The sequence below is a fragment of the Gopherus flavomarginatus genome, chromosome 1, assembly GCF_025201925.1.
Source record: "Gopherus flavomarginatus isolate rGopFla2 chromosome 1, rGopFla2.mat.asm, whole genome shotgun sequence".
Lineage (NCBI taxonomy): Eukaryota > Metazoa > Chordata > Testudines > Testudinidae > Gopherus > Gopherus flavomarginatus.
In genome coordinates, this window is record NC_066617.1 from 115,938,006 (window position 1) to 115,963,300 (window position 25,295).

The following is a 25,295-nucleotide window of genomic DNA, read 5'->3' on the forward strand; positions in this document are numbered from 1 at the left end:
TCTCTGGGGGGTTGTGGAGAGGCTCTGGGTAGTGGGGGGGTTGTGGAGGGGCGCTGGGCAGTGGGGGGTATGGGAGGTATGTATGTGTTGGGGCAGTGCGGGGTCTGTGGTGGAGGGGTTTGGGTGGCAGGATACCTAAAAGTTAAAAGTGACAATACCCCCATTGCCTGCAATGGTTAGGAGATCAGAGCCACTGTGAGGGTACCTCACAGTTCCTGTCTTCTACCAGGCAGCAGGGACCCCTGGAGCTCCCGGCCAGAGGAATATAAGGGGTTTGTGGGGCTCTGAACCAGAGCAAGTGGGGGACACTCCCCACCTCTTACACCTGCAGTCCCTCCCACACCCACCCCTGCACTTCTGCTGAGGAAATGGGGTCAGAGTATGGGGGCTTACCCTGGCCCCACCCCGCTACTCCTGCTAGGGAGAGGGAGGCTTCTCTCGCTCCCCATCAAGAGCACCGGGTAAGTGCGGGGAGCGGGGCAAGCCCCTGCGTCCTGACCCCGCTCCCGGACAGGAGCGCAGGGGCAGGCAGTGGAACAGGTCAGGGCACTGGACTGCCCATTTTTCCGGGGGCCCCCAGTTGACCAGGACCCCTGGACATAGGCCCCACTGGCCCAGTGGCTAATCTGCCACAGCTCCCAGCTGCTGCAAGTTGCTGGGGATCACCCCATAGCTCCCAGCTGCTGCCTGGCAACGGGGGCCCCAGATCTCCAAGCTGCCACAAATGATAGGGGGACCCTGCTGCTCCTGGCTGCCTTCGGGGGGTGGGGTCGCTGCTCCCAGCCTCCGTAGGCAGTGGGGAGCCCTAGAGCACCGAGTCATGGGTGGAAGGAGACTCTGGAGCTCTGAGCCCATGCAGGGGTGGGGAGCTCGGAGCCAGGGGCCCCGCAGCTGCCTAGACACCCGGGAAAGTGTGTGGACCCTGCCTAGAGGCATGCAAGGTGAAAATCTAGCCCTGCACATGAGGAAACCAAACACCAGCTATTTGGCCCGCAACTGCATATTGAAATCAAAATATTTTAGTTTTCAGCTGAATATTTCAATGAAAATTCAAAATTTTCCACATAAGGCAAACAGTGAGAAAAAATGTGTTTAATCAAATACCCAATTTTCTGTCAAAAAGCAGTTTTGATGGAAAGTTTTCAAACCCAGATCCTCTTTCCAGAAGCAGACTAGCTGAAGTTGTACCTGAGTTCCAAGGATTATTACAGGTGGCCCAGGGAAGCACAGCAGTAAAGGAGCTGAACAGGTAGAAGATAGCCCAGGACAGGATGACAATGTAGTAGATATTCAGATAGGATTCGATGATTTGTGAGGCGTATCCAATTCCTAAGAGGAAAATGACAGGGGTTAGGAAATGGCCCCAGGCTAGCCCCAAATAGATCAGACTTTAGCTTCAAATAGTGCCATAGGCCATCCTACTGGAGTTGCAGGCGGGGCAGATTAATGAGCAATTTGGTTCATCAAAGAATCCTGTAAGACTCAGGTTGAGGGTGGGCGATACAGATGTGGTTCATCATGGTGGAGAAATCAGAAATAAAAAGGGTCTTCACTGCTAATTACATCCCACGCCCAAAGAATGGAGCCAGAGAAAAAGCACAGGGTCAGGAAGGTGGTAGAATCTCCATCCTTATTGTTTTTTAAGGCCCAGCTTGACAAAGCCCTGGCTGGGATGATTGAGTTGGGGATTGGTCCTGCTTTGAGCAGGGTGTTGGACTAGATGACCTCCTGAGCTGTCTTCCAACTCTAATCTTCTATGATTCTAGGAGGCAGCTTCTAATCCTGGCTCTGCCAATATCAGCAAATGCCACTCTGAGCAAATCACTTAATCTTTCTGTGCCTCAGTTTCCCTCTCTGTAAAATGGAGATCATAAAACTTCGGGATAGTTGTGATATTAATTGTCTGCAGTTTTAAAGTAGAGCTGTCCAGAAAACAAGAATTCCATTTCACAAAAAAAGTCCAGGTTTTATCATTTGTTTTTGTTCTGCTTCAGAGCAAGAAATAGACATTTTGAAAATTTTCACACAAAAACCCATGAGACCCAGAAATTCCATCGTGGACCCGAGAAACCCATTCATTGACTCACCTTCAAAGAGAGGGCAGATCTTCCGCCAGGCGGTGACCCCTCCCTGGCTGGTGTACTGCCCTAGCGCTGTCTCCAGGAAGAACACTGGGATCCCACAGGTGAAGAGGAAGATGAGGTAGGGGATAAAGAAGGCACCTGCAGAGAGAGAGAGAGAGAGAGGGTAGCAAATGGAGGAATCTTTACTACTCGACATTATCATAATCACCCATTACCAGGCACACTAAGAAGTGAGATGTACCATCAAGGCTCAGGTAAACACCCTTCAATGTAAATGCCTATCCGAACTAAATGGACCTGGTGGGCCTGCAAAACTGTGCAGATCTTGCAAGAGAACACAACAGCCTCTCGGCTTTCTTCTTCTTGTCCTGGAAATACCACAAGCAACCTCATCCTCATGCTATTTCAGCACTGCCACGTCTGGTCCTGGCCAGAACCTGGAAGAGGAGAACGGCAAGAAGACCAAAAAAGCCACAGAAAATAAATGTTAACTATACTTTTCAGCCTTTAAAGCCAGTTTGAGCAAAGGTTTGGGAAGATAAGAGGAAATCTTATTGTATCCAAACTGGGTCCTCCTTACCCAGCAGTCACAGGACAGCTCTCTCCAGTTGATTCTAAACCGCTGCCAGGATCTCCAGCCTTTCCTTCGCCCATCTCCTAATTTGCCTTTCCAAAGAGAGCAGCTGGACTCCACACTTCAGAACCCACCCACCCCAGTCTAATGGCAGATATACGGCAAGCAAATGCCATTCTCCTCCTGGTTGAAACAACAGCCCTCAGGGCCTCATCCCTCACAAGGAACAAATGATAAGTGAATATATTCCCATCCTTTGCCCCAGTCCTCTGATAAAAACACAGATGTTTGGAATAAAGATTTGGGCTCCTTCTCTCAAAAGCAAATCTGGTTCTTCTTAGATCTGTTTCTCCCTTGTCAGAATCAATCATGCCCACCCACATTCCTTCCCATGAAGGATAATTAACAGTTGGGTCTAAATAAAAAACATTCCTACTTGTTCTTATGCCAATAATGTTAAAATAAATACAGCAACATCAAAATGTTCCCTAAACACGGATGTATTATAGTTGCAGGGGACGTAGAGCCAGCAGACCCTTCACATCTAGACAGGATCAGTCCAACTTCATGAAGTAGGAAACATAGATCCTGTACGTATTCAGCTAAAGGCAGCTGCTCCTTTCACAGCCACATAAAAGACCTTCAGTCAGAGTTCTTCGGAGACAACACTATTATCCAGTACTTGATTAGATGAATACTTCGGGAGATCCCATACTCTGTTTTCTGATTATGATCGTCCTAGTGGTGGATCAATTTAATCAATAATCATTTCTAAGAGTGCCACGTTACATTTATAAAGTTTCTTTCAATTCTGAAGTTCCCAAAGTGCTAGCCAGGATACCAGGGTTAACATCTATTTTTGAAAAAAATGACATGGAAGCTTTCATGACTGTACAAGTGATCAGCCGACCCCTCAACACAGTTCTGAGCCATTGGTTCTCAGCGAGAAGGGTGCTTTGTACTAAAACATGAAAACCACTTTCTGCAACATCTTGAATTTTCTGTGGTAGTCTCCCAGCCAAGTTTTGCCCAGACCTAGCTGTGGTCAGTCTGAGAGATCTAACAAGATCACAGCCTGATATGTTACAGCTACATTAGAAATAACCATTGAGGCAAATAATTTAGTAATTTTTAATGCAACAGAATGTATGCAAGTAGCTTTTTCAGTTACACTGGTCAGGATAGAGACCGCAAGGATTATCAGTCCTGATACTCCTGCTTCACCTGGCAGAAGAGACCCAAATGCAAGGTCACTGTAACCTGGCCTTTACTGAATGGGAAATCAAAGGGGGAGTGGTATATAGGACTGTAAACATTGTCTCAGGACCTGCCCGTGGAATGGGAGCACAAGTGTGTTCTTAATACCTTACAGGACTATATTATTTTAGTTTTCCGTAATAAACCAAAGTCCAACCATTTTTATAAACAAACTCGTGATGTTCAATTATCTCCCGCTCACTCTGTTTCATTTTATTATGGTCGCTAGAAAATCTCATTTTTAACCATTTAAAAAAATCTTACTGCAGTTTTACTGGAATAAGGAATTAAGCAAGTTACACAAGAAGCAGCACTAAAGGGGGATGGACTCTGTCTGTGGGAACTGGTTTCAGAGTAGTAGCTGTGTTGGTCTGTATCAGCAAAAAGAACGAGGAGTACTTGTAAAAGCAGCAAAGAGTCCTGTGGCACTTTATAGACTAACAGACGTATTGGAGCATGAGCTTTCATGGGTGAATACCCACTTCGTTGGAGGAGTATTTGTAGCACCTTAGAGACTAACAAATTTATTTGAGCATAAGCTCATCTGATGAAGGGGGTTTTAGCCCACGAAAGCTTATGCTCAAATAAATTTGTTAGTCTCTAAGGTGCCACAAGTATTCTCATTCTATTTCTGTAGGAATGTTCCCCTGGCCAGGGGTTAGCTACTTATAGATCTATTACTGGGGAAGAGGTAGAGGTAGTGCTGTCCTTTCCTTTCTCATCCTCCCAGGCACACCCTCCTGAAGCTCCTCAAATTCATCTTTACCCCCAGGACAAGTGCCTCATCCTTTAGCTTTGAAAATCCAATGACCTTACTCAGGTTTAGAATTCATTGGGGACAACACACCTCTGTTTGGATAAGTGTTTTTCCTGATCCCTGATTACCAGAATACCAAAGTACTGGGAGAAAGGCTACAATCATGGGCCAGTCAGGCCTGAAGGGTGGGTTTAGTGGGGATGGGAGAATCGCCTGGGTCACAGAATATACAGAATAGGGGGCAACTGTCCAGGTGCCCTTGAGGAGCAGCCCAAGCCCTGAAGGAGATCATAGAATCAAAGAATATCAGTGATGGAAGGGACCTCAGGAGGTCATCTAGTCCAACCCCCTGCTCAAAGCAGGACCAATTCTCAACTAAATCATCCCAGCCAGGGCTTTGGTAAGCCTGACCTTAAAAACCTCTAAGGAAGGAGATCCCACCACCTCCCTAGGTAACCCATTCCAGTGCTTCACCACCCTCCTAGTGAAAAAGTTTTTCCTAACATCCAACCTAAACCTCCCCCACTGCAACTTGAGACCATTACTCCTTATTCTGTCATCTGCTACCACTGAGAACAGTCTAGATCCACTCTTTTTGGAACCCCCTTTCAGGTAGTTGAAAGCAGCTATCAAATTCCCCCTCATTCTTCTCTTATGCAGACTAAATAATCCCAGTTCCCTCAGTCTCTCCTCATAAGTCATGTGCTCCAGCCCCCTAATCATTTTTGTTGCCCTCCGCTAGACTCTCCAATTTTTCCACATCCTTCTGATAGTGTGGGGCCCAAAACTGGACACAGTACTCCAGATGAGGCCTCACCAATGTCAAATAGAGGGGAATGATCACGTCTCTCGATCTGCTGGCAGTGCCCCTACTTATACAGCCCAAAATGCAGTTAGCCTTCTTGGCAACAAGGGCACACTGTTGACTCATATCCAGCTTCTCATCCACTGTAACCCCTAGGTCTTTTTCTGCAGAACTGCTATTAGCCATTCGGTCCCTAGTCTCTAGCAGTGCATGGGATTCTTCTGTCCTAAGTGCAGGACTCTGCACTTGTCCTTGTTAATAACAGCAACAAAGTGTTTTCCCCTGCCAGAAGATCAGCTGTGATCAGAGAGAATTTGGGAATAGCTGGGAGGAGGGGGAATGGGGGCTGGGGAGGAAGGGTCCCAGGGACTGTTGGGTGGGGGAACTGACAGGGTGGGTTCCCTGCTGGAGGGAACCCCCAAAAGTTCTGATAATTCAGCTGTGTTTTAGATAGGCATCTCACCTGTTGGCTGCCTATACAAATGGCAAACCTAGAGGTTCATCCATTATTAAAATGGGGATCCTACTGAAAGCTGGAATGCTCCTCTCCATCCGGCAGAGCTACTCTGAGCATTCACCTGTGGAGTGAGATTTGTCTCCCACAGCTCAGCTTACCTCACTGTGTGATTGCTTCACTGGAGGTACGGGGGGTAGGCCTGGTCTGTATGTATGGATGTGTATATATGAACAGATGAAAGTGCCTGCTCTGGTGCTCGTATTCCTGGGCCAACATCTCACACAGCCTGGGCTTTATGGACTTACCACCTCCATTTTTGTAACAGAGATAAGGGAATCTCCAGACATTGCCCAGGCCGATGATCTCCCCAGCCATGGAGAGCATAAACTCCATTTTATTACTCCACTGGCCTCTTGGCTCCATTTCCGGCTCCTTTTTGAGCAGCACCATGCTGCCATTGGGATCAGCCTCCACAGGTGCTTTACTCTCCGTGGCCCAACGCAGCAGGGGAAACTGTGTGGGAAAACAGAGCACAGACTATAAAAAGTTGTTACAGGACACACAGGAGCAGTATTCATCACCATGCATTTTTGGCAGGTTTCCATGCCCCATTAGTTTGGTATGCTATTAAAGAATAGAAAGTTTTGAGATAAATATAAAAGGTGTATTAACTATCAGGGTGGATTAAGAAAAAAGTTAAATAACATTGAAAACTAGGTTTAAAAAGGAAATTTACTAAGGCAAAGCCTGTTTAGTAAGCACCTGGTAAAAACTATAAAGAGTGGCTAAGAAAAACACAATTAAACTATTTACTATCAGGGTAGGTTAAGAAAAGAGTCTTTAACACATTGAATAATATTAAAAACAATAAAAATAGTTTTAAAAGGGAATTTACTAAGGCAAAGCCTGTTTAGTAAGCACCTGGTGAAAAAGTGAATAAAAAAAGCATTCAATACCAGTGTAGGTTAAAAAAAAGCATTTTAAAACATTAAAAACTAGGTTTAAAAAGAAAATGTACTAGGGCAAAGCCTGTTTAGTAAGCACATGGTAAAAACTATCAAGATGGCCAAGAAAAACACACACAGCTAAAAAAAGGAAATTTACAAAGGCAGAGCCTGTTTAGTAAGCACATGGTAAAAAGAAGTGACTAAAAAAGCATTCAATACCAGTGTAGGTTTAAAAAAAAAAAAAAGAGGTCAGAGAGAAAAAGAGAGAAAGAACAGGGCAAGAAAAGGGACAAGAAAGCCCGCTTTGCAAAGGGCAAAGATAGAGAGCACATGGTTGAATCAGAGAGAGACATAATCTTTACTTTTCCTGTCTTTCTGTAGAATGAGGCAACTACTCCATTAAGAAACTTTCAGACTTGTTATCAGCGCCTTTGGATCGGACCAATCAGAGTTTGTTCTACAGCAGCGTCATATAATTTATTTTCCTGAACCAATCCTATAGTCTCCAAGATTTTAAACAAGAGCCAACTCTCTTCTCTCCCCCTCCCCTCACCTCCCTTGTAAGTGTCTTATTCTTATCTAAAGAAACAGACCCTCAGCATTTTTTTTGCCATATAGCCCTTTTACGTTGGGTTTTTTATAAAAGTTAAAACCATAAGCTTTTAGTAACAGACAATTTTTAAAAGTTTTCCCCTAGGTTTTAAACTAGCGGGGGTTATTTTTTTAGTAAAAACAATGTGAAGCTGCAGCAAAGCTCCTGTTAGCAAAACAGCATCTGTGAGTCAGTGGATCATAGAGAAGGAGTTTGCTTTTTCACCTGCTTTTTAACAAACGCAGGTAAACGTTACATTAAGTTTTGCAAAGGTATAATTACTTGAAATGACAAACCTATCTGAAGACACATCCCTTTTGCATGTGTTTCAATAAAAAAATCATGCAGAAGCACCCCAGGTTTAAAGCCACAGGTTTTTAGTGACAGTTTATATTTTCCTTCTTTTGTAAAACAGTGCATCAGAGAGAAGAAGTTTGTTGTCTGGTCCCGCCACCCTTTATTTATTTATTTAAACGAATAGAGATGAAAGTTTTGGAAAGGAATAAACACTTGAAAAGACAAGCCTATCTGAAGACACATTCCTTTGGTATAGGTGTTTTAATAACGTGAATTTGCAGAAACAGTCCAGGGTTAAAAACAGAAAGCCTGTTTATAAAAGTAATGTATAGTCATAACGTTTTTCCCTAGGTTTTAGACTAATGTGGTTATTTTTTAGTAAGCCCAATATGAAACAACAGGCTTTTTCAGCAAAGCCATTGTTAGTAAAAACAGCCTCTGTGATTAGACATAAGGCCAGAACATAACAAGAAAGCCCTAGGCCTGCTTTTAAAACAAAATTATACCAAAAACTTGTACTAAAAAGAATAGTAACTTTAACTGTAAATAGGCTTACTATATAAAATAAAAACTTTTTACAATAAAAGTTTAAAAAAGCTAAAGTATGTAGCCAGAGGCCCTTCACTTTTTTTTTTTTTTCATGAAAAGGCCCCCTGCTCTGTTCTTATCTAAACAACCAGGACCCTGTAACAAAAGCTGACCAACACATACCATAAACCATTTTAAAATGTGTTTTTTTAAAGTAATACCTAAAACTCCCTCTTTTTAACTTATTAAACAAACCTACCTGAAGACACATTCCTTTTACATATGTTTTAATAAAATAGAGCAAGCAGAAGCACCCCAGACCTAAACCCACAAAACCTTTACTAAGGGCTTGGCTACACTCGAAACTCCAAAGCGCTGCTGTGGAAGCACTCCCGCGGCAGCGCTTTGAAGTACGAGTGTGGTCCCGGCGCTGCAGGTACTCCACCTCCCCAAGAGGATTAGTTTACAGCTAACTTGCTGCGCTCGGGGTGTGGGTGGGTGTTTTTTCACACCCCTGAGCGAGAAAGTTGCAGCGCTGTAAAGTGCCAGTGTAGCCAAGGCCTAAGAAAAAGCTTTTCCCCAAGGTTTTTAGTGAGAACCATTTGAAACAGCTTTTTTAAGGTAGTGGATTAGAAAAGAAGACCCCTTTGAAAAACAGGCTAGCTGAAGACACATTTCTTTATATGGCACCATTGGCATAATTGTTTTAATAAAATGTAAGTCTGCAGAAACACTTCAGGGTTAAAAACCTGTTTATAAAAGTAATAAAAAAGTTTTTGCCTAGGTTTTAGGCTAAGGTGGTTATTTTTTAGTAAGCACAATGTGAAAACAGCAGGCTTTTGCAACTGTCAGCAAAAACAGCCTCTGTGACCAGAGAGAAGGCTGCCCTAGGCCTGTTTTTAAAACAAAATTATGCCAAATACTTGTATTAGAAAGAATAGTAACTTTAACTGTAAATAAGCTTACTATATAAAATAAAAACTTTTTAACCATTAACGTTTAAAGAAGTTAAAGTATGTAGCCAGAGGATTTCTGCCTTTTTTTTCTCCCCAAAGAAAACAAGTAAAGGGGCCCCTGCTCTGCTCTTATCTAAATAACCAGGACTCTCTTTTTTTCCCACACTGTAAGGAAAGCTGCCCAACACATACTATAAACAATTTTAAAATGTGTTTTTTAAAGTAATGCCTAAAACCCTCTTTTGTAACTTATTAAATAAACACTTAAAAGACAAACCTACCTAAAGACACAGCCCTTTGTTTACAGGAGTGTTTCAATTAAAAAAAAAAAGCATGCAGAAGCACCTCTGGCCTAAACCCTGACTAAGAAAAAGGTTTTAAAAGCTTTTTCCCAATGTTTTTAGTGAGAACAACATGAAACAGCCCTTTGAAGGTAGTGGATTAGAAAAGAAGACCCCTTTGAAAAACAGGCTACCTGAAGACACTTTTTTTATTTAGTCCCATTAGCATAAGTGTTTCAATAAAATGTAAGTATGCAGAAACAACCCAGGGTTAAACACACAGAAAACCTGTTTATAAAAGTAATGTATAGTGATAAAGTTTCTCCCTAGGTTTTAGGCTCGCATTGGTCTTTTTTTTTTTTTTTTTTTTTTAGTAAGGACACTGAAACAGTACGCTTTTGCGGCAAAGCAGCTGTCAGCAAAAACAGCCTCTGTAAACCAGTAGATTAGAGATAAGAAGGTTGCTTCTTTGCCTGCTTTTTAACAAATACAAGTGAAAGTTATATTAAGTTTTGTAAAGGAATAAACACTTTAAAGGACAAGTCTATATGAAGACAGAGCCCTTTATTTAACATTTTTACAAGTGTTTCAATTAAAAAAAAAATGAGCATGCCGAAAACACCCCAGTGAAAACCACAGAACTTTAGTAACAGCTAGTTTATATGCCCTTTATTCTGTAATCCCATGGATTAGAGAGAAGTTTATTTTCCTCCCCACTTTTTAACAAATTCCTATGAAAGTTATAGTAATCTTTTATTTTCCTAGGGCTTTTAGATTTAAGTATGATTTTTTTTTTGTTGCATTATCAGAATGTTTTTGTTTTTAAATATTTTCAACCTGTGTGCTGAGTCACAGGTACAAGCTCCTGTGTTTGTTTTGGGTCCATAGATTTTATTAAAATAATACAACACAGGCTGGAGGTGGAGCTTTCTCTACATTTTAAAAACAGATTAAGACTAATTAGGCTAGCCAGTGCTCCATGCACTATAGTCTGTTTTAGCAAGGCTCTAGGGGTCACTTCTTCAGTGTGCTTGGTTTTTTTTACACAGACTGCTTTCCTAACTTTTTAAATGCTGTTAAAGTTTTAAAAAATTGTGAGATTGCATTGAAAGATACTTTATGAAAGTTATAACAAGTATTTTATTCCATTTATTGATTGTAAAAGACAAAAACCACTGCTTTGTAACTGCCTGAAGCTTAGAGAGAGCCTATCTGAAGAATACCCTCACCCTTTGACTCCCCCCACATACTTTTAACACTTGCTAAACATGCAGTGTTTTATTATATAAAGGTTATTAACATTTAAGATGAAAATACAGAATTGTCTGAGATGTAACATAACTTGACCTTTTTAAAGGATATTCTGTACACAGTGAGACCTATTTGAAGCATTATGTCTTTTTGTAAAGTTTATTATGAAAAAACAGTATTGACTGAGCTGTAACAAAACAAGGCACCTAGGGATATTTTGTAGAAGTTTAGTGAATTTAAAAGGCTTAAGATACTAGCCTGTCCTTTTAAAAATAGTGTTTTTAAAGTATCAAAACAACAACTGGGTAAGAATATGAAAACTGGCAACTGAGGGGAGTTTACATATATGTTTTAATAAAAAAAAACAAGATTGCTTTTTAAAGTTTGGATTTATACAATAAACACAAGAAAAAATAGCTAATGTAAAAAAAGTTAGCTGGTTTTTTTTAACCAGAGATATGGAGCCTTCCTCCTCCCCCCACCGCACCCCCCGCTTTTTTCTTCTTTTTTAATATTTTTTTTTCTTAATTTAAACCAAGGACAAACAAATTTAAAAAAAAAAGCCAGAGCCACAGAGATTAGGCCCTGGCGGTAAGAAAGCTGTCCTGAGTTTTAGGGAGCATGTTGATAACTCTTTTAGTGAAACGGTTTTGCAGGCAGCCTGTCTGTGTTAGTCTTTATCCTTTAGCATGGGCAAGCATTTATTATTCAGAAGCACTTTCTCACTTTATGAGGTATTATCTCCCCCATTTTACAGCCTATCAGAAATATTAACAAAAACAAGCTTAAAGATACTTTGTAGCAAGGTCTGCAAAGCAATAATTACTATCTTGTTTAAGCCCCTAGAGAATATATTTTGTTTTGTTTTTATAAAACACTTTTATGCAAACTGTAACCCTAGATGATGTACAGCATTAAATATAAAACAGTAGACGAGAGACCTGAGACATTGTTGAAATGAGAGGGGCTATGATTAAGTCCTAAGAAGTATTAAGTCCAGGAAGGTACTGGCCGAGGCATGTCTGGGTGGGCTTTGCTGAGTTACACAGTTGAGTAATCCTCATTGTGCAGTGCTTGCTGGACTGTGTCTTATTGAATTTTAAATCCCTTGTTTACAGTTTCCCTGCTGGTGAATGGCTGGTGATGATCATTGAACACTTGCCTGGGTGTGGGTCCCCTCTTTTGTTGCCATTGGAGAGTATCATGCGCCCTTCCTCCCTAAGTAAGGAGGAGCTCGTTTGATTTCAAGGGCCGGAGTCTCAAACAAATCATGGCCCAGAGGTCTGGCCTCGTGTTTCTCCACCACATTATTCCTGCGGGTACAGGCATTGTTAGCTAGCCCTGTCTCCTTGCTCCCATTACCTGTCTCAAACATTGTTTGCCACAATGGTGTGTTTGTTTCTTCAGGTCCCATAGCAGCGACTGTATAACGTCTCTTCATGAGAAGCTTGACCAGTGGCGTTGGCCAGGCCCTTCAAGGTGCAGACCTGTTTAAATAGAGGTGCTCCTTCTTACTTAGGGAGGTAGGACACATGATACTCTTAGCTGACAATTTAGGGCTGGCTGCCGTTGTAAGAAGAAACCCAAATGATTCAAACAAAGGTCTGTATGGAGACGAGGCACAGGTACGTTGTATGTAAGAACATTCAAAGCGATGGTTTGGCAGGGACCGATGCTCGGTTGGCTAGAGCCTTTTGGATCAAGCCTGCACAGAGACATATTTCAGTTGTTGTTGATTTTTAAAAGCTGCATGCAGAAGGGGTCTCTTGATACACAGTGTAAAAGGTTTTAAAATCATGTTATGAAAAAGTACAAAGATGCCTTACACACATTGCTGACTGTCAATTTTTCAGCAGCTGAGCGATAGTTCTTCAGAGGTCTTTTGGACACCAACAGCTCCGAAGGACTGAGTGGTTTGGGCCCAATCTGTTTTTGCCCTGACACAAAACCAGAGGCTCCACAGAATGCCCAAACAGTGGGGGACGTTTATTCTATAGGCCTGTACTATCTAAAGTTGAGGGAGAAATTCAGTATTAAGCCGGAGCTAGTTCATAACCATAAAACTGGGATGCGTGCAATTGTGCGAGCAGCTGTGCACGGAATCATCAAGCACTGCCTGAGAGAGAAACAAAATAAGGATTGTCCTCGGTGCGCCATAGATGCCCCCGGTCAGCGGCATCCTGCCTGCGTATACTGGTCTTTAAACGATGTGAATTGTAAAATTAAAGAAATTAGTGGTAGTTTGTGTATGGAGAGTGTGTTAAATAGCATCATCATCATGCTGGGGTACACTCTGCAGTGCCTCTGTTTAACCCAGGAACATTCTAGGGGCAGAATTGGTGGACAAAGTGACAGAGGCCGAGGACCCAAATAGTGTTTTAGATGAAATCGTCAAACCGACAGGTAAATGTTTAATGCAAAATGTTGAACATCATCTTCGTTCAGCAAATTACAAAATCTTGCTAAGAAAAAACACTAACAGAGTGTGTTTTGGGAACAAAACGGGGTGTGTTGTAAGATAAGATGTCAGTTAAAAATAACTGTGTAAAGCGTGTTTTTATGGAGTTCAAGGAGTGTGGAGTTTGTCAAAAGGGCAGAAGGTTGCCCCCGCAGCAAAGGTGCCAGTAGATTACAGTTTGTCAACAACAACAAAAGGTATATGAATGGCCTGATCCTCTAACAAAGGCCCACCGACCTCACCCAGCCCTGGTGTTTGTGCGTGAGGGTTATAGGCTCCCTATGGACAGCTGCAAAGCAGCCCCAGAACCCCTCTTAAATATATCATCTTCCGCTTCGGCTGCACCTTTTCATTTTCCACCCCAAGGCCCTCTGCATTAGGACTTAATCATAGCCCCTCTCATTTCAACAATGTCTCAGGTCTCTCATCTACTATTTCATAGTTTGCATAGAACTGTTTTATAAAAACAAAACAAAATATATTCTCTAGGGGCTTAGACAAGATAATGATCAACAAAATTGTAATTATTGCTTTGCAAACCTTGCTACAAAGTATCTTTAAGCTTGTTTTTGTTAATATTTCTGATGGGCCGTAAGATGGGGGAGATAATACCTCAAAGTGGGAAAGTGCTTCTGAATAATAAACGCTTGCCCATGCTAAAGCATAACAACTAACACAGACAGCTGCCTGCAAAACCGTTTAACTAAAAGAGTTATCAACATGCTCCCTGAAAACTCAGGAAAGTTTTTTTACCCCCAGGGCCTAATCTCTGTGTCTCTGGCTTTTTTTAAATGTATTTGTCCTTGGTTTAAATTAAAAAAAAAATTAAAAAAGAAGAAGAAAAGGTGAGGGAGGAAGGCTCTATATCTCTGGTATAAAAAAAAAAGCTAACTTTTCTTACATAAGCTATTTTTTCTTGTTTTTTGTATAAATCCAAACTTTAAAAAGCAATCTTGTTTTTTTATTAAAACACATGTAAACTCCCCTCAATTGCCAGTTTTCATATTCTTACCCAGTTGTTGTTTTGATACTTTAAAAACACTATTTTTAAAAGGACAGTCTAGTATCTTAAGCCTTTTTAGTTCACTAAACTTCTACAAAATATCCCTAAGAGGGGTCTCATTTTGTTACAGCTCAGTCAATACTGCTTTTTCATAATAAACTTTTGTTATCTACAGAAATCCCTAAACTGTTCCAGGTTGTTGACTGCTGAAGCACAAGTGTGTTTCCCTCTGGCTCAGTGGGGTGGGGAACCTTTCAGGCCTGGTCTACACTACGCGTTTAAACCAATTTTAGCAGCGTTAAACCGATTTAACGCTGTACCCGTCCACACTACGAGACCCTTTATATCGATATAAAGGGCTCTTTAAACCGATTTCTGTACTCCTCCCCGACAAGGGGAGTAGCGCTGAAATCAGTATTGCCATGTCGAATTAGGGTTAGTGTGGCCGCAAATCGACGGTATTGGCCACCGGGCGGTATCCCACAGTGCACCACTGTGACCGTTCTGGACAGCAATCTGAACTCGGATGCAGTGGCCAGGTAAACAGGAAAAGCCACACGAAATTTTGTTTTTCATTTCCTGTTTGCCCAGCGTGGAGCTCTGATTAGCACGGGTGGCAATGCAGTCCCAAATCCAAAAAGAGCTCCAGCATGGACCATAAGGGAGATACTGAATCTGATTGCTGTATGGGGAGACAAATCTGTTCTATCAAAGCTCCGTTACAGAAGACGAAATGCCAAAGCGTTTGAAAAAAAAATCTACAGGCTACACAGTGCTGCGTGACAAGTGTAATGGGAAGCCAGAGACTCAAATGGACGCTCATGGAGGGAGGGAGGGGGTACTGAGGACTCCAGCTATCCCACAGTCCACAGCAGTCTCTGAAAAGTATTTGCATTCTTGGCTGAGCTCCCAATGCCTGTAGGTTCAAACACATTGTCCGGCGTGGTTCAGAGAATAGCTCGTCAATTTACTCCCCCCCGCCCACGTGAAAGAAAAGGGAAAAAAATCATTTCTTGACTTCTTTCAGTGTCACCCTATGTCTACTGAATGCTGCTGGTAGATGCGATGCTGCAGCAGTGCAGAGAAGTATCTTCTCCTCTCCCCTCCCCGGTGGCAGATGGTGCAGTAGGACTGGTAACTGTCCTTCTTATCAACCCGTGAGTGCTCCTGGCTGGCTTCAGGTGAGACTGGCCGGGGGCGCCTGGGTGAAAATAGGAATGACTCCCGGTCATTCCCAGTAGATAGTACAGAACGGCTGGTAACAGTCTTCATCATAGCAACTGGGGGCTGAGCTTCAATCAGCCCCCTCCCTTTCATGTGAAAAGAAAAGATTCTGTACTGCCTGGACTATCATAGCAGTGGGATGCTAGGTTCCTCTCCCCCACACTGCTTAATGTCCTGCCTGGACTATCATAGCACCAGGAGGCTGCCTCCCCCTCATTTTATGTCACTAAAAACTCAGTGTTTCTTATTCCTGCATTCTTTATTACTTCATGACACAAATGGGGGGGACACTGCCATGGTAGCCCAGGAAGGTTGGGGGAGAAGGGAAGCAACAGATGGGGTTGTTGCAGGGGCACCCCCCGTGAATGGCATGTAGCTCATCATTTATGTGGAATCTTACACCGAGCAGCTGTACTCTCTGATACACTGCTTCTCTAGTACATTTGCCCCATATTCTAGGCAGGACTGACTCTATTTTTAGAAACCATAAAGAAGGGATTGACTCAGGGAGTCATTCCCAGTTTTGTTTTTGCGCCCCCGGCCAATCTCAGCTAGGGGCACCCATGATAGCAGCAGACAGCACAGAAGGACAGATAACCATCATCTCATTGCCAAATTACACTGGCAGCAGATGGTACAGAACAACTGGTAACCATCTCTGCTATCATGCAAAAGCAAATGAATGCTGCTGTGCAGAGCTGGAGTATCGCCTCTGTCCGCGGCATCCAGTACACATACGGTGACCATAAAAAAAAAAAAAGCTGAACGGGCTCCATGGGTGCTGTGCTATGGCGTCTGCCAGGGCAATCCAGGGAAAAAGGGCGCAAAATGATTGTCTGCCGTTGCTTTCCCGGAGGAAGGAATGACTGACGACATCTACCCAGAACCACCCGCGACAATGATTTTTGCCGCATCAGCCACTGGGCTCTCAACCCAGAATTCTAAGGGGCGGAGGAGACTGCGGGAACTATGGGATAGCTATGGAATAGCTACCCACAGTGCAACGCTCCGGAAATCGACGCTAGCCTCGGACCATGGATGCACACCGCCGAATTAATGTGCTTAGTGTGGCCGCGTGCACTCTACTTTATACAATCTGTTTTATAAAACCAGTTTATGTAAAATCAGAATAATCCCGTAGTGTAGACGTACCCTCAGACTCCCACACTGTCACCGTCAGCCAGATCTCCTACCAACATGTAATTCTGAATTCTAGCCACTTCTGAAAGCTTTCTCCTGACAGCCTTCTCTAAGCTTCCAAGGCAGGCAAAGTGTCTTTCACTGCCACCTCATCTGCAGCAGATAGGCCACCCAGCTAATGATTTCATTGCAATGCTTCTGCACAAGAGCAAGGAAGGAGAAAGGAAGTTTAGATGCTTCTCATTTGATCTGTCACAATCTTCACTACGCTCCGATTTGCTGTGGCCCAGTGCACATCATCAGGCAAGATGATGCTTTTGTCTGTGTTGATTGGAGATGTTGTTTGATGCTGGGAGCAGGTACCTTAACTTCATTTATTTGAGATGGACCTGAAGCAAAACCACAGAGTCAGCTTCCTTTTGTTCATATCTCTTTATATTATGGAAACCCCTAGGGGACTCTGGTTAAATCAGGGCCTCATTGTGCTAGATGCTGCACATACACCATAGAAAGAGAGAGTCTCTACATGGACAAGGCCATGGGTGGGAGGAAAGCAGGCTTATCTCCCTTCTACAGATAGTGAATGAGGCAGAGAGATTCAGTCACTTGCTGAAGGTCACACAAGAAGTCTGTGGTAGAACCAGGACTGGAACTCAGATCTCCTGAGTCACAGCCCAGTACCTTAACCTGGCAGGGAGTCAAACTGGTATTTATTTTGGTTTGTTTCAGGTTCAGGTTCAATTGTATTCTTTGTGTTCGGGTTCAGTTTTGGTTCCAGCCACTCAAAAAAAAAAATTAAACACCAGTTCAGATCAAATTTCAATCTTAGTGAGGTAAATTAAAAAAAGAGTTGAAACTTGAAATTGAAACTATTTTTATTTATCACCATTTAACTTTTTGGTTTTGTGTTGTCAAATAAACACATTTCTTCATGAATAATTTGTTTGCGTGAACTAAAATAACATCTAATATTTGCTGCATAATATTGGATCTCTGCAGTGACAGGGTACATTTGAGTTTGGGGCATGGGCTTTAGCTCAGGGAGAGCAACTGGAGGGAGGGGCTTCCCCAGGGGTTGGGGATGGGAGGGAGGAGCCCTGCCTAAGTGGGAGAAGAGTTGGGGTGCCAATACCTTTGCCTGTTAACTTCTGTTATTGTTATTGTTAACTTCTGGGACAAGGTAACATTCCACCTCTTCTCTCCCCAGGGGGAATCTCAGAGACGATTCATGGTTGGGCAGACTGCTCCTAAGCTTCTCTCTCCCTCCCCACTCTTGTGGGCTGGCATCCTTGTATTCTCATCTCATTCTACTGGCACCAGCCTTGCTGTAGCAATCACAAGCCTATTTGTTATTGTGTTGTCTCGTTTGAAAATAAGATCGCAGTAGTTTAAATGCACTGGGCTTAAAAAATGCCAGACCTTTATTTTAACCAGTCACCCAATTTTTTTCCAGTTCAGTTTATGATGATCAGATGTCCTGATATTATTGGGACCGTTCCGATATTAGGAGCTTTGTCTTATAGGACCCTATTGTCCCCCGATAGGACCCTATTGTGATGCACTGTACCTTAAATTGAACCCTGTAACCCCAGTACTCATCATTTGTTGCTGGTTGTGGTATTTCATACACAGCATGCCTTGTAAGGTATCATATGAGAGGTCATGAGCTGCTGAAACTCATTGTTCTGTCAAAATATGTATATCGGTAGTATGTAGAAAGTTATAAGATTTTGTATGTGGTTGTTATTGAAATATGTTGTGAGGCTGGGAGGCACCTACAGCTAGCTCCCCAGTGGCAACAAAAGAGGGGACCCACACCCAGGTGAGCGTTAAATGATCATCACCAGCCATTCACCAGCAGGGGAACTGTAAACAAGTGACTTACAATTCAATAAGACACAGTCCTGCAAACACCGCACAATTGGGATTACTCAACTCTGTAACTCAGCAAGGCCCACCGGGACATGCCTGGGCCAGTATCTTCCCTGGGACATGAATTGAGAATATAAAATACTGGATGGTGGCATCATACAATCTCCTCTCTCCTCCCACACCTGCACTGAAGGCAACAGGAACACTGGAAAGACAAAGACTTTGAACTGGGGAGACTGGTCTCAGGCTGAGCAGAGAATTCAGACTGTGTATTAAGAACCATAACCTGCCTGCAATATCCGGTGGGGCAAGAAAAGCTGCTTGATTCAAAACTTACTGAGTCTGATAACATTTAGGATGTGGAATGTGTGTTTATTTTTATTTCTTAGGTAACTATTTCTGACCTTTATGTCTACCACTTATCACTTAAAACTTATCTTTCTGTAGTTGTTAAACTTATTTTAATGTTTATCTTAACCAGGGAGTTTGTCTGAAGAGCTTGGGGAATCTGCTCAGATTACAGGCTGAGGCATGTCCACCACCCTTTGAAGGAATGGCGAACTAATTAATGAGCTTGCACTGGGGCGGAGGAGATTTACTGGTTTTTCCCTGGGTATGTTTCGTGAATGGTATAGAGAGCATTCATGAAATTTAGCTGGGTGTGTCCCTGCATGTAATTGACTAAGTGATCACAGTGCCTGGAGGGGTTTGCTGCTTGTCATTAGCAAAGCATTGTGAGAGACAGCCCAGGCTGGAGAATTAAGGGGTCACAGTGATCCCACAGTCCCAAGCTGTCCGCTGGGGGTCCCTTTACATCTATCCCCTCCCCCAGCTCCCATCCCAATTTTTCACACTTGCTATCTGGTCACCCTAGTTCAGTAGACAGGACAAAGTTATGGGTCAGGTTCAGTTCCAGTTCAAATAAAAATAGCGATTCAAAGAGGTTCTCTAGTTTCAGTTACTTCTTGTCCCTCTCTCAGTGGCACTGGAACATTTTTAATAGTTGAGGTGCAAAGAGTCAGCCCCCTTACCTCTGTCTGTGCCCTCCCCCCCAGAGCTAGGGCTGGTAGCAGAGCTGTCGCTACAGGAGCAGGGGAATCGGACAGGGATAAGGGGGCTGAGTCTGGGGCCAGCAGCCGAGACCCCAGGTGCAGGGCCAGCAGCCGGGACCTCCTGGCATGGGGCCATAACCCTGCGTGGGGGCCCAGGAGTGGAGCCCAGGTGTGGAAATGGAAGCCAGGACCCCGCATGTGGGGCAGGGATCAGAGCCCCACGTAAAACCTGGAGGTGCTGCAGCACCACCATACCCATAGCTCCTGCCCCTATGCCCATTCCCTGACCACAAACTACCCTGATCTCAGAGACATCAAGACGTGGAGCTGGACTTTGCAGATGGCCATTCTCTCTATAATAGGCCAAATCAAACTGCAGTGACTCTGAGGTAGTGTATACAATAGCAAGCATGGGATAAACACCTAAGCAGACAGATGGCAAGGAGTGCTGTCTACTAACAGCAAATCACTGTGCCTTTGTAGCCTAATTTTCCTATAAAAAAGATGAGATTAAAAATATATCCGTTATGTCAGATGGCATCCAGGCTCTCTTCTTGGGTCCCCAAGTAACTGGCAGGGATGCAAGTGACACAGATGCTCAAGGTTTTGTGGCTTACTCAGTAACAGCTTCTCTCTCTCACCAGTCACACTATCACGCAGCACAAGAGTTATGCAGCCTTTGCTCAGTTCACCACTTTTGTTTTGCCTGTTGCTTCTAAGAAAAAAATCTCTGCACAACCCACAGACGTGAGGCCCTATTTCATTCCTTTCCCTCGTGCTTTCACGTCAGAGGAGATCCTGGCTAGTTTCTTGTTTCCTTTTAACAGTGTCCACTCTCAGGGACCAGCAGCAGCTTCGCCACGTCATTTTCAGACACAAAGCGTAATGCATTCAGCATCTCCTAAGAGGCTAGTGTTTCCCATCTCCACCTGTTTTGCTATCTCAAATACAGAGGTGCAAGCAGAAATCGTATCTTGCTGGTATGCTGCACTCATGGGAGGGACACAAAGGGGTGGTGTGTGACTTCGTCAGGTGACTTCTCCCTGCCCTGCACGGGGCCCCCACGGTCTCCCTATTTATCCCCTTCCCATGATCCACATACATCTCACATTAGCTGGGGTGGGGGGGCTCTGTCCTCCTCCCACTGCGCTGGAGGATTCAGGAGATGCAGCTGTGTGGAAGGGCTGGGGCAGTACAGCTATGCCAGAGGAGCTGCCAGTGTTGGTCCTGGCAGTCCCATGTTCTGCTTCTTTTGCTGTTGTGATTCCCAGGAGCTCAGGGCTTTCTGGAACAGCAGCAGGGAAAGGAGCAGAATATGGAGCTGCCAGGCAGCCCCACACCGGCAGCTCCTCCGGTACAGCTGCTGTACCACCCTCAGCCTCAACCCGCCCCATTCACCCTGTCCTCTGGCAGTGCTGCTGTACAGACCTCAGGCAGGAGGACTCAGGAGATGCATCTGCGTGGAAGGGCTGGGGATGGGGCTGGTGGCGGGCTCCTCCTGTGTCTTTCTGCTACACCCTACCAGCTATACATATCTTACCGGTACAGCATACCGTACCGTACCACCGTACTTACACCACTGCTCAAATACCTCAAACTGGAGTATAAGTCACTTGATAGGAGCATTCTGCAGTCTATGAACATAAAGATGCTCCCAGTCGGTACTTCTCAGAGACCATCATTCTCCGTCTCTTTCTTTCTTCAGAAAGCACCTTCATCAGTAAAGTTTTCCTCCCATTGACATTAAAAAGATTCTATGTTCTGTAAAAATATCCTGGCTCTGTGTTACAGCCACCTCATCTGTTCTGTTCCTGATTCTCTGACCATGCTCGCTGAAGCCTTTTATTGCAGCTTTCCAAACTCAGCGCTCTGTCTGGTGCCTTTATCTGCACCTGCAGGCAGCTTGTCTGTGTGCAACAACCAGTTTGTCAGCTTCCAGGGCAGGTGGGCGGTTTTCCTATTTGGCTGCTGTCCCAATGACACTGTACAAAAGAACTGCAGTTGGGTGGGTCAGCATGTGGCCTGAAACACTGTTTGCAGGTGGTTACTTTTCAAGGGACGGACTTAATGTGGGAGAAGAGGTCGAGCCTCGAGCCTCGCTGGGGCCTCAGAGCAGAGGGAAGGTGGAGCACGGGCAGGGCCTTGTGGGGGGAGGAAGTTGAGCAAGTGCGGCGCTTCGGACAAAGTGGGGGGACAGAGCCACAGTCCAGCTTCTGGTGCCCCCCCCCACTTCTAGAGACCTTTTGGCACTCACACCCAGCCGGACACATGCCACGATGAATAGAAGCTTCCATAGTGAGCAAACTCTATGTGTCCTGTAGGGCTGATCCAGGCTGAGCACTGGGGCTCTTTTGCTTATCCTTAGCACTTCTTGCCCCTCACTGTCCAAGCAGCATAATAACATAGTTCCTCCTTGTTAGGGGTTTTTATCCTTGCCCCCTTCTGCTGCAAGTTGCAAATTTAGCTGATGGGTAGAATTCACTTGCATGTCTGCTCTTCACTGGGGGTGCAGGGTGGGGGGAGAGCCAGCAGCAATATTTTTTGTCGTCTGATGTTCCATAATGGTTTGCCTGTTATCAGAGGGACTTTATCCGGCAGGACATCGCCCTGTCTGAAGGGTATGGCTACACTTGAAATTTCAAAGCGCTGCTGCAGCAGCGCTGCTGGAGCGCTGCCACGGCAGCGCTTTGAAGTATGAGTGTAGTCGGAGCACCAGCACTGGGAGAGAGCTCTCCCAGCGCTGCACGTAAACTACATCCCTTACGGGTGTAGCTTGCAGCGCCGGGAGCCGCGCTCCCAGCGCTGCAGCACTGATTACACTGAGGCTTTACAGCGCTGTATCTTGCAGCGCTCAGGGGGGTGTTTTTTCACACCCCTGAGCGCGAAAGTTGCAGTGCTGTAAAGTGCCAGTGTAGCCATGGCCTTGAAGAGTAGTAGTTCACACTAGTTAATGCTTCTCTCCTGGCTGGTGATTTATGCAGTGACAAAGGCTTACAATGCAAATGTTCAATTATCACCTTACGATATGGGATAGAGATGTTAGAAGTGAGATTGATGCTTGCAGGAACTTGCAAGTATTCAATGCAGCCTAACACAGAGCACATCATTATTAATCTAATACTAATTTGACCAATCGTAATACCCAGGGTAGCCAGACTGGTTCCACCTATGGATTTGTCAGTGTTCCACTGAGGCCTGGGGTCCTTAGCATAAGCTGGCACCTGATTGGCCAGCATCATAAGCGCAACAACAATGGGGAGAGATACCAGGGAAAGAAAATCCATAGAAGGAAATATAAGAACCAGGATTATTTAGTGCTGGACGACAGACAGATTCCGCACCACTAGTACTGTATTGGTATAGAAGGAGGTACAGTTAAAGCGGTACAGAAGTGCCTCTACTGGTACTGTTTATGCCTGTAAATTTACAGGAAAGCTTTAGCATTGAAAGTGTCTTTGTACCCATATAACTACATCCACACTAGGGGGTTGTACTGCTTTAACTATATCTGGTCCTAAAGCAATGTATTACGAGCAGTACCAAACTGTGCAGGCCAGCTCCCAGTGTAGAAAGGAGAATGGCAAAGAGGATGAGGCTGGGTATGGGGGTGGGGCGGGGTGAGATCAAAATCTGACTCTGCATCTGCAAACACAGTCACTAGGATTTTAATTACAAGGATTATTGATCCTCACACTTCAGGGAACGGGCACCCTGCTGAGTTCAGAAAGGAACTTCTCCTCCCCGGCCCCATTTGCTTCATTATTGCACACAGGTCAGGCAAGGTTCACATTGCATCTACTGTATAGAGAGAGAGCCAGATTCTGCTCTCGCATAGACCAGGGTAAATTAGGAGGAACTTGTGAAGTTACCAGCATTACATTAGTATAAGCAAGAGCAGAATCAGCTCCCTCTGCCTTTCTATTAAAGAAAGTAACTGTTTTAATCCAAGTAGGTTATAGAAACAATTACTGCTCAACTCCCAGGCTGGTTCTACCTGCTACCAGAGAACAAAGAGCTCCCAGCACATTGCAAAGTAACAGGGAGCTGCACCTCACAGAAACACCACGGCTCACATTCTTCCAGGTACATGCCACACACAAATACCCCTGACCAACATAAATTTCGCTGGCATAAGCGCCTGTGTGCACAGCACTATGTTAGTGAGAGGTGCTTTCCTACCAACATAGCTACCGTCGCTCGTTAGGTGGTTTTAGTATGTCAGTGAGAGAGCTCTCTCCTGTCAGCATAGAGCAGCCACATCAGCAATCTTACAGCAGCACAGCTGTATCAGTACAGCTGTGCCACTGTAAGCTTGCTAGTGTAGACATGGAGACTTCGAGAGAGACAAGAAGGTGAATAGCAAGAACCTTACCTCCCAGACTTGGAATAAATATATAGTTGTTACTCACCAGCCGCTCAATCCCAGACCCCATTTCAAATATACCAGGATGGGAGAGGAAGGCCAATAAGTGACAAAGGGGAGAAGACTCCTCCCTGGAACCACATCAGCTTGGCTGCTTTCCACTGATCTAGGCTAGGATCTAACACGGGGCTGCACAGATAGGTGCTGGAACTAGGAGTACTGGGGGTTCTGCCGCATCCCCTGGTTTGAAGTGGTGTTCATCATATACAGTGTTTACAGTTTGATTCAATGGCTTTCAGCATTCCCCACTATACACATTGTTGAATGGGTTCTTAAAGCCTGGCTGGGGATTAGAGGAACTACCCTGCCAAGACAGAGATGGGCCCAAACCAAAAGTTCCTAGATCTCAACACCTCTGCATTTTAGAGTATCGGAAATCTGGATCTGAATTTTGCCACTGGGGCCAATCTCCACTTCCAAAGTCTCACATGTGAGGCCACTGCTTTGGGGGCAGACTCAGAGCTTCAGAGGTCACTGGTGGCCAAAGGAGCCAGTGCCTCCAGTTCTCTAAAATGAGACCAGTGACTCCCATGGTTCTTTAGCAAGGTTCAGGGGAGAATTAGTCTCTAAGATAGGGTCACAGGGATAGCACCTTGGTGTAGGGGAGCCTGCCTCTGAATCTGGGCCAAAAGATGTGCTTGATAGATGGTGCCAGAGCCTCCAGTTCCGTACCGTTCTAGACACATTTCTATCAAACCCTCCCAAACTTGCCTGTGCTTTATGGAGTCTAATCTCTCCTGAAGACACAGAGCAGGACACACATGGTCAGAGCCAGCCCTATGTCCTACAAGGCCCTGTGCAAAGATTGCAAGGGGCAGGGTAGGGAAGGAAGAATTAGGCAAGATATTCATAAGCCAGGGAAAGGGTTTGCCAGCTAGAGGGAAAATTGGGTCCCTGTCTTATCCCTTTACATCTAGCAAATGTATCAGCCTATGCAAGTGCACACTTGGCAGCCACCGAGGGTCACCCCTGCTCTCTACAGCTGGAACAGTGCTCTAGGGGCCTTCTTCAGGACTCCTGGCACCTCAGGCAGTGTCCCTGGACAGTCCGGGCAATACATCCAGCAGTACAAAGTGAGCACTGCCTGCTGTCCCCAGGAAGTCATTAACCTCATCCCTCTAACCACAGCGAGTGCACTGACCCTGCACTCCTGGTCACGCGCAGCACTGTCAGGAGCTGCCTTCCCTGCCGACAAACAGTCCCATCTTCTGCTGGCAGGTAGAACAGACATACTGAGAGAACAGAGCTGCCATGCTCTCAGGGCTGGTCTACACTAGGGGAGGGGATCGATCTAAGATACGCAACTTCAGCTACGTGAATAACGTAGCTGAAGTCGA

At 44.6% G+C, this 25,295-nt stretch overlaps 1 protein-coding gene across 8 annotated transcripts in view; it reads right to left on the minus strand.

Moving 5' to 3' along the window:
• The window catches only part of LOC127031580 (sodium- and chloride-dependent betaine transporter-like), a 348,260-nt gene extending 326,698 nt beyond the window's left edge, over positions 1 to 21,562 (minus strand). For 2 of the 8 annotated variants that reach the window (XR_007768566.1, XM_050918540.1), the window contains exons 1-4: positions 21,111 to 21,560; positions 6,240 to 6,447; positions 2,088 to 2,222; positions 1,189 to 1,329 (exon numbers count right to left, since the gene is read on the minus strand). Coding sequence is in view for 6 of the 8 variants with exons in the window: in XM_050918540.1 (XP_050774497.1) it covers positions 1,189 to 1,329; positions 2,088 to 2,222; positions 6,240 to 6,447; positions 21,111 to 21,179 (553 nt within the window). In the remaining 2 variants the exon portion in view is untranslated. Of the gene's footprint in view, positions 1 to 1,188; positions 1,330 to 2,087; positions 2,223 to 6,239; positions 6,448 to 6,855; positions 6,929 to 7,243; positions 7,325 to 16,623; positions 17,001 to 21,110 lie in introns of those variants that run through there. The other 6 variants (XM_050918556.1, XM_050918587.1, XR_007768568.1 and 3 more) reach the window with 6 other exon arrangements.
• Between the last annotated feature and the right edge of the window lie 3,733 nt (positions 21,563 to 25,295).